This window comes from Mytilus edulis, chromosome 4 (genome assembly GCF_963676685.1).
Source record: "Mytilus edulis chromosome 4, xbMytEdul2.2, whole genome shotgun sequence".
Classification (NCBI taxonomy): Eukaryota; Metazoa; Mollusca; class Bivalvia; order Mytilida; family Mytilidae; genus Mytilus; species Mytilus edulis.
The window spans coordinates 31,451,705-31,461,904 of record NC_092347.1 but is presented as its reverse complement, the minus strand read 5'-3'; the positions used below and the strand labels follow the sequence as shown (position 1 = coordinate 31,461,904).

The 10,200-nt window shown below is 31.2% G+C and overlaps 1 protein-coding gene across 1 annotated transcript; it reads left to right on the top strand.

Annotated features, from left to right (window-relative positions):
• Positions 1-5,923: 5,923 nt before the first annotated feature.
• Positions 5,924-8,964, top strand: LOC139519433 (uncharacterized). Its single transcript, XM_071311530.1, has 4 exons — positions 5,924-6,088; positions 6,935-6,966; positions 7,483-7,580; positions 8,298-8,964. The coding sequence occupies exons 2-4, from the start codon at positions 6,958-6,960 to the stop codon at positions 8,623-8,625; spliced, it is 435 nt and encodes a 144-aa protein (XP_071167631.1). The 5' UTR covers positions 5,924-6,088; positions 6,935-6,957; the 3' UTR covers positions 8,626-8,964.
• The last annotated feature ends 1,236 nt before the right edge of the window (positions 8,965-10,200 follow it).

Sequence of the window (10,200 nt, the reverse complement as noted above, 5' to 3'; positions counted from 1 at the left end):
TCTGTTGTGGGGTGACTAAGTGCACATGACGTTCACTAGGTTATCCATTTAAAATGTCAATTGTAAAGTTTATGTCAGGAATATGTATGGTAAAGATCTAGAGTGAATGTGAATATGATTCTCCAGTTCGCCCAGTCTCATATAATGAACTGTCATTTAAGAGTCTACATCTAACTATTCATTTTCTTACTTAATTTATACTAGAAGACACCCGCGAAATCGCGGGCATATACAGCTGGTAAACTGTGTTAGGATGGATTTTTGTAAAAGATATTATGACTGGAGAATTTCATATAATGTATCAAAAGCCCTCTCCTTTTTTTCAAAAGTGCGTTATGTGTTTCCTTTCTATTCAATTCAATTATTTTCGTGTTTCTGGCCTTATACCACAATTATTCTTCCCCTTTGCTACAATGCATTTTTTGGTAAAAGTCAAATTAAATTAAAAATTTGCACCGCTTCAAACATGGAATAAATTAAACTGCTTAGAGACCATTATTATTCTAATAAAATGTGCCTCTAGGACAACCATCAGTGCTTTTCCTTTTGAGAGCTCTATTAACATGCCAATGGTAGGATTTGAATCTCGTATAAATGACTTAGGCTCATTTGAGGGGTGGTCTGAGGGGTCCTGATCCCGAAATCCAGGGCTTAAAAACATGAAATCCTGAGGTGCGTATTTTAACGAAATTCATATCCCGACATCCCGAAATAAAAAAAAAAAATATTCCCACATCCCGTAAGGATCGATCCCGAAATCCCGAGCTTAAAAACACCCGATCCCGAGGTCCCGAATAAGTCCTGCCTCCCTCTAATCTCTACCCTACTTTCATTTTGGCCAAACCACTACTTTCACTTTCAACAATAAATGTTTATGCCCAATTTATGGGAATTATGTTTTCTAGTCTAAACGCGAAAAATAATTGTCTCTAAGGAGATATAATAGTTGTGGTTCTTGCAATCTAAAAACCATGATATTCAGAACGCTCTGATTGGCTTATTTATTTTTTCATTTTTGAAATCTATCATACGATTGGTTATTCTTGTGCATGTTTAAAACCGGAAGTCTTATCTATGACTAAAATCCAGTATGCTAACGGAAAAAATATCCGGACACATATTTTGTCGTTTTTCTCCCAAAGTAACTCAATCTTAATAATCATAAGAATGGATGACAAATGCGACTATGCATGTTACCTAAAGAACACAGAGGCATGATGATTCATTTATTGTGGAAGGAAGAGAAGCGACACATAAAATGAGGTCTTCTCGTTTAATAGTGTAGATAGGGAGAATTTCTCTGTCGTATATCTGATCGTTGTATGATTTTTCCAATTTATATTTAGATATGCAAGACAGTTAATCACGTCTGAAAATTGAATGAATATACAAAAAGAGTTCTTAAATCAAAGTTCAATATTTACACAAAATTTCAGCAAATGATACGACTCGACGTTAGTTGAAGCTGTAAAGCCATATTGCATCATAAATTATGATGACTTTTCAATGGCGTTTTTGAATCGTAACTCGAAATTTTCAACACACTTCACGTCATTTTTAATTTACACCAAATAGCCCTCAATCAAGATACATGACGTCATTGAATTCATACAACATTTCGTATTACTATTGAACATTGCATATATATCGTGTATATTGTTTATACTAAGGGTTTGCTAACAACAAAAAATAGAAAATAAGATGTATATTCGTACTAACAACATTTCTCGAGATTTTATACAGTGACTGTGTTCGGTAAAAATGTGATTAAAAAGAATAATGATGATGTCAAAACCAAAGAAAAGAGAATTCGAATAATTGAAAAAAGCTGAAATAAATGCCAAATACAATTTCAATGATACAATTATGGTCTCTTATATTTATGACAACTGCCCACGACTATGAAATTATACGGAAATGAAGAAAACTTTTTATGATTTGCGTTGTCAGAAACATCTGCAATCATGACGTCATGTCTTAATACGACATTTTCAAGGTTTGATAGTCAATGGTCTTAATTCAACAATGGAGTCGTTATGTTAGTTTAAAACAGTTACCATAAATTTGACCATTGACTCTAGACTTCAGTAGCGACAATAAATACTGTTTTGGCTTATCCTAGTTAGAAACCTCTTCAGTAGTTGACTTTAGTCGTACCTTTCTTTATTTAGGGGACTCAGTGTTGCAGGCAGATTTTTGAATGTCTTTTTAAATTCAGCACTTACTTTGTAAGTTTGGAGGCCTTTTTATTGACAAAATGAATATATACCTTTTTTCGATGCAGGTGGATTTTTCAATGATGTGTTTTTAAGCATTAGCCAATAAATAGCAGTACTAAATTTTTAAAATTGACGATACAACTGGTTTTATGACCTGTAAACCCCTTTCTTCAAACACTGTTACTGAGTTTACTGTTTATTGCACCCTTCAAGGTGTCATACAATGAAAAGTGAATTTGACTTATGTTATCATTTGATATTAAAGAGTTAAAATTATAGTAAAGGATTCGTGAATGGTCATTATTGATTTTTCGGCACGAATCACAACAGATCAACACCAAAAATCAGTTAAAAAAGATCTAAATGAATCCTTAACCTTAAAATCAACTGTTCTACTAATACATATATAGTTATGTCATTGAACCCTTTTTTTAAATTTATTTTTATTTTATAATTTTATTTTCGCAAAATAAAATTCCATAAACATTACATAATTTTTAGATCAATTATTCAATTAGTGTAATATGCTTCTATTTCAATCATAAAATTTTACAGTTACAGCTGTTTGAACGTACTTCTTCTCTAGTCTTATGTTAAAAATAAATTGGATAAATGAAAACATGAACACATTGGTAAAGTGCATATCAGAAGAAATAAAATTGGTGAAGTGTAAATCAGAAGAAATAAAATAACAAATAATCTATAAATGCCAGGAAAAAAGACACATGCTCTAACCACCCGTAATTGGAGTAAAGAAAATATAAAATGACTCTCGCTAAAGCAAGACAACAAATATACTATGATTCATAAAATATGAAATGGTCTCAGTTAGCAAGATGCATCGATTTTGAGTAAGTTGAGTTCATAGATTCTCTTCATAGGACGAACCACGTGTATTTAGAAAAAAACCTATATGATTTAAATACACATTCAATCCGGTCCGTTAATTCCTAAACGAGTATATTTTCCTAGTCAAACACATTATACCTTGAAAATAATACTTTTCTCACTCCTCTTGCTAGAACTAGGTCTTACTTTAATATTTTCATTTCTTCCACTATAAGACATTCGAATAGTTTTCCTACAAGTTTACGAAAATTTCCAAGCTTGTGTATTTTAAGTAGTGAATTATATAAGACTGACGAAAATTTTAAACCCTGCAATTTTGGCATAAGAAAACATAGTGTAAGTCATAGTCAACTCAGACAAAATGCATAACAGAACTAATATAAGAAGTCGTCTGACAGTTTTGAAGTAAATGAACAGTATTTAACACTCTGAACACTCTAAATAAGTTTACCCTGTCAGAATTTCTGTATCTTTATTTGTTTTCAAGATAATTGACAAGATTTGCAATATGTTCTTTTCCAGTCATATATAAATAAAGAGATGAGGATTGCCAATCAGACAACTAACACACAAAGATCAAATGAATGGATGTGAGCAATTAATTGCAAACGTATAACCTTCAACAATGAGAAGAAAAAAAATACCGTATAGCCGGCTTGAAAAGGCCCCGACATGAAAAAGATGCAACATTTCAATTAAGAAAACCAATTCTAAAATTTATAACAAATCGATTCATGAAATATATCCAAATATGACAGACATGAACCAATGACATAACAACGACAACCACCGAATATGATAAAAGAAAACATACTTAATACAGGTATAAAAAAGATATCAAATCATAGTTTGAACACGCACTAATTTATTTTTGCATGCTTTTTTTTAACACAATAAACAACAATTGTCTTGTTTATTTAAGAAGCATCATAAAATAATGTGGGCAATCAGAACTTTTCACATGGGACAAGCAGAACTCTAAGATGTTAAAAGTATAATCAGAAATAAACCTTTCAATTAGTACAACTGTTAACCCTTTTTGACTAATTCATATCAATCATTTCCACTAACTTTTAATTGTATAATATAAAGTTTGTAAATCCTTCACATAAACACATGAATGAACATAGAATGAAATATATTTGTTTATTTTTTTACATTATGTTGTTTAAGGTGAAGGTTGAGGAAACAAGTACTATTTCTATATCCTGTTGTTTTAGGAGAAGGGGAACTTAGTCTCCGCTGAGATCGTGTAGCTGAGTGCGTTATTGATATCTAAATTTGCAAATTAATCATACGAAACAAATCGTGTTGAAGGCCGTACTTTGACCGATTATTGTTTACTTTTTTCACATTGTGATTTGTATGATGAGTTGTCTCAATGACACTCACTTGTTTCTATTACAGATAATGGTTCTATGATATGGACAATTAGACACACTTAATTTTTAAAAAGCTCGGACACTGTCATTTATTCACCCTTTTCTAACAATTAAAAAGTAAAGTTTCTGCTATATATAAAGATACCGTCAATGTAAGAACTATTAACATCGCGAAGAATACAAAGAAAGAAACTGTAAGCACAGTACAATATTCAAAAGTATACAGGTGTGCATACGCATAAACGACATCTAAATTGTTGAAAGTCTGTCGGTGTTTTTAACCTATGGTAGCATTTGATAAATACAATTCAAAATGTATCTACAAACAAAATACAAGATATTGTAAGAAAACTTATTAATGTATAACAGGTACACTATAGTCGTTAACTTAAGCATTTAATATGATATTTTACTATTTGAATAATGGAAACAAAAATATAATGATTGCACTATTATTGTTTAGTAAAAACAAATTCAATCCCCAATTTGTTTTTTAATTCACAATCGAGTATAAAATATAAATACACTTGAAACTTGCAAAATTGTGTTGAAATGAATACAGAATAAGTAAGATTATGACAGTTGTTTTAATAATAATGAAAAAAAGATTAAGAGTAAAAGTAATTTTTAGTCTTAACTCGTTTTCTAGATTTATTCCCTATAGTATTCACAGAATTCATTTGCAGTAGTAGTCAACTAAAATACATTTACTTTTCAAAAGTTGTTATTTGCTTGTATACACGAATCTTAAACTAACTTGTCTGAAATAAAATTGAGAATGGGAATGGGGAATGTGTCAAAGAGACAACAACCCGACCATATAACAGACAACAACAGAAGGTCACCAATAGGTCTCCATTGCTACTAATAATTGCTTAATTGGCTGCAAGCAGGTTGTCTATATAGTTCTGAACCAACTGCAAAGGATAGCTTTGAAAATTGAATAAAAGACAAAGCATAACTGATGAATTTTCTGTTTTAACTTTTTAGATAATGTTAGGATCAAAATGACTGTTTAAGATTAAAACTCATTTACAGTTATAAAAAATAACCCAACAAAAACAGATAACACAATACGCAAGCATATACTGCAAACACCATACTAAAATATATTACTATACGCAAACGCAAAATCTAACGAAAAACAAAAACAATGAACATAGCAAATCGCAAGAAGAAACAATAAAAGAAAAAAAGAAAAATACATAATAAATGTATGAGGCATAAACTAAAAGATGTTATTTTGTCAAATCATAAATGCAAGTAGATAATAGAAACAAAAATTACATGTGGTTGCGTACTTTCAAACAATGTATAGCAACAACCGGACTATGATCAATAAACAATTTATCCAAGTTTAACAACAACAAAACATCATCCAAAACAAGAAACATACAAGACCATGAAACGTGAAAACAAACACCAATGGACAGTTGTAAAGATGACGTTTAATTTAGTAAAAACTAAATACTTAACGAAGATAGTTATTGTTGTTTTTTGTCACGTACTATGTATCTTAATTTGCGTTGTTTTAACAGGGAAAATAAACAATCGTAAAAAATATTGCTTCCGATTGTTATATAACAAATAGTAGCCCTTCTTAGTATAATCAGTAGAATACATCGCTGTTTAGAAGAGGTAAGAACTTAACCGTTCAAATAGTTATTATGTATACGCTTTTCACTTCTTTACTTTTTTTTTAATAGTTTTTCCACTTTGTACATGAAATGACTTGAATGTGTGATTGTATCAGGTTACATACAACCTCAATATACGCACTACTCATTGATGCCTGGTTTGATTAAGTTTGATTATGAATAAAATGAAATAATGTTATAATTAGGTTAACAGCAACGCGTTAAAAACACCAGTGTCCGAAAGGTTTAGCCTACCCTTTTAGAGTAAACTCGTAGGAAGTAGGTTATATTAGTAGGCTCTTAAGTCTTTGAAGCAAAATATAATAAAAAAAAACCATATAAGGATAACAAAATCAGAGGTCTGTATTTGATTGTGTTGCAAACACTATATATTTATCCAATAACAATAACAGTACCAGTTTTTTTTTTATCAAAGTGAATAAAAGATCTGAATTAAATACAAGGATAGAGAAAAATCGTATTTATCAAATATATGACACAATTTGGTTGTCACGTAACCTCACACCCATCTCTGTGCCTTTCCCTCAACAGTCGGAATACCGAGAATAGTGGTTGTTGATCACAGTAAATATTTCTTTTGTTGGCACACTTTGTCAAAGAATCTTATAACTGTTGTAACCAATTAATATGATTGCTATAGCACATGATTAGTTTAAATTAAATACAAGTTTTTGCATTTCTGGATTTTTTTCATTTCGTTAAATGTTGATACACGAGGGACACATTAGAAATTATGATACAGGAAAGCTTTCTAGTCCAAAAATGTCTATGATAACAGTCGAAGTAAAATTTGGGAAACACATTAAAAATATGCTTATTTTTTCAGAAGACAGAAAGAAAAAAATAGTCATGACTTACGTAAGTATTTCGGTCTCCGTGTCATTACCAAATAGTCCAGAAGACTTTTGAAATAACAAACTATGTGAACACGAGGAGATGTCCGTATTACTCAGATTTAAGTGTTCTCTTCTAAAAATTGTGTTCATGTTTTCTAATCAAAATTTGAATTATGTATGGAATTTTCTACTGGTGAAACCCTTGTGATTTCTCCCAAATATTGACTTTGGTATATATCTTTATTTTACTTTCGAAGCAACTAAGAGGAAAGGCGAAAATACAAAATGGTTTTCGCTTTCGCGTATTTACCTGTGCATTTTCACTTAATATTTATTTCAACCCTTGCGTTTTCGCCATCTATTATTAATGAAAGTCGATAAATGAGATTATGGAAAAGCAGTAGACGATGACCACCGTCAAAGAGCTCTGTTTTTGGTAATCTTGGCTTCTTTAGTAATAAAAAAAGACCACATGTAATAACACTGCACTTTCTTTATTTTTCCTACTACATCAAATTTCTTTCGATTATTTACACAGGTTACGCTTAAAGCATGGGGTAAAAGCCTAGATATAGGCGGAGAATTAACCATTGAGGTGCAGTGCAATGTAAGACAAGCGCTAGCGGACAGTGCCGGGTACGTTTAATAATAAATAATAAACAATGACTAAAAGACAAAACCCCTTTTTTCATTAGAAGAGGCGGATTATGCCAAAAGGGGCAATCAAACTAAAAACATTAAGATAGCCTGTCTGTAGTAAAAATTCAATGGCATAATATTTCTCAATTATCGACTTTTTACGAGGTCAGTACGTTATAAATGGATGGACCTGTATAGATTATCGAAATATCAACATTGTTTAACAGTTTCTTATATAGCATATTGCTTGATTGAATGTCTTTAATTGTTATAATACACACACGTATATATATTTAAAATGTGTATTATGGAAATGGACAATGTTCTTTCTGTATATTTTACATAATCGTAAATTTTATACGCATGATCGAAATAACAAATAAAAAAGAACAATGCTTCACCATATGCGCTGCGTTCATTTATCCATTATGGATTTGACTATGACAGATATAAAGTTTACACCGGTTTGTATTAGAATTAAAAAAAAAAATCAAAGCAACCTTTGACGTGGAACGTTTTCCATTTTAACGTTGAACAATTATCGCAAAAATCGATTTTTTATTTTGAATTTTCATTGTTTGCCTTTCAACATATAAACCTATAGATATCAACTTTTTTAACAATATATAATTAATTTTCTATGTAACAAAAGTATCAAACATATTTTATTTGTATTTAAACCAGTTAACAATCACCTTCTTATTTTCATTTTAGTGGTTATGCGATAAATTTTCAACAGGACAGATCATCGGATATTAACGGTATGAGTCTTCATTTCAAACCAATAGGACCAAGCAGTACGGTAGTTCTAAATACACTATCAAAAGGCAAATGGGGACAGGAAACCCAGATGCAGGATGAAAACGTAAAACAGATTTATTTTGAGAACCCATTCAAGTTGAAACTGAAGGCAATATCGAAAGATACAGTTCACGTGTATGTGAATGATAAGTTCAAAGCCGAATACGTATGCACCAATCAAGACATAACTGAAACCCGATACATAATTTTTCCGCCTTTTGTTTCAATACATCCATTATGAATATGTGAAGGGTTTCAGTTAACAGTTAGACTTTTGATATAAAAAATAACAAAGTATTGATGCTTAGATACACTTATAGTCTGCAAACAATATAATTCTTGGCTTCTGGCTTACGTTTTAACATGCCATGAAAGTGTTTACAGTATTCGTCAAATGTTTTTGATCATACTTCAATGGAATTCGAGATTTTACAATTCAACGTGAATTACATAGGATTTCAGTTCCTCCAGAAATTAAAAATGTTTTGTCTCTTCGATTAGAAAACAATAACCCTTATGTTTTTGTGTAATTTATCGCTTGCAATATGGTTTTAACACAAGAAAGCAGCAGATACATGTATTACTTTCTGTATACAATATGCCACTTCCCTCACCCTTCACCAAAAGTCCACTTCCTTACTTCAAACCGAAATCGGCCAAAGAAACTTTTATAGTCTTTATTTTTATTCTCCTTGAATACCGCTCCGTTTACTCCGGTATTTCGCCCCTCATTCCGAGGTACAAAATGTATTACAATTGTACGATGAGATTATTAAAGCAAGGCGAAATATACCAAGGGGACGTTCAAACCCATAAGCTGAAGACAAAAAACGACACTGATTACCGTGCTAACATAGAGTTTTCTAATGTAACCTTCATTAGGCATATGTTCTGTACTATTATTTGTCTGTTTGTCTTTTTATTTTTAGCCATGGCGTTGTCAGTTTATTTTCTATCTATGAGTTTGACTGTCCCTCTGGTATCTTTCGTCCCTCTTTTCAAACTCTAATGGGACACTTAAAAGCGTCTATGGTGATTTATGTTGCTTAGAGAAGTTGAAACTTGACCTTTAGCATAGAAATATATAAATCTGAAATTATTATTATAACACGTGTTAGAATCTTAGATTTTATGAACGGGATATTAACATTTGTAATTTGATTAATCAAAATAACAAAGAACTTGCTACTCATCGGATGGTACCCCATTTAACTGATAGTCAACAAATTCCTTTGGCACACTCTTACGGTGTTTATATTTAGCTATGCCCGTTTATGTATGACTTTTTTTATTTCAATTATGAACGTTATATACACTTTAACTTTGTACTTGTTTGGCTATATAACTATTTTGATCTGAGTGTCACAAATGAGTCTTTTGTAGACGAAACGCGCGTCTGGCGTTCTAAATTATAATCCTGGTACCTTTGATAACTGATATATGTAGTACTGATAAATCATGATTTCTTAAGATTAATATTTTAGTCTTGTTTAACCCCACAGCATTCTGCATGTGCCTGTCAGAAGCCTGTAGTTTAGTAGTTTTCGTTTGTTGCCACGTACATAATCATATTTGTATTTCGTATATTATTTTGTACACGAATGGAACAGTTAGTTTCTCGTTTGAATTGTTTTAAATTTGTCATGTAGATGCATTTTATATCTTGCCTTGTGGTATGGGTTCTACTCATTTTTAAAGGCAGTACGATGTCCTATTGTTATACCTTCTATGTCAGTTGGTCTCTGGTCGAAATTTGTCTCATTTGAAATCATACCACATCTTCTTATTTTTATAGCAACGATATCGGTATCGACCA

Coding starts and splice junctions, on each gene's coding strand:
- LOC139519433 (XM_071311530.1), top strand. Junction 7,581..8,297: donor GCGCTAGCGGACAGTGCCGG/GTACGTTTAATA, acceptor TTTTCATTTTAG/TGGTTATGCGATAAATTTTC.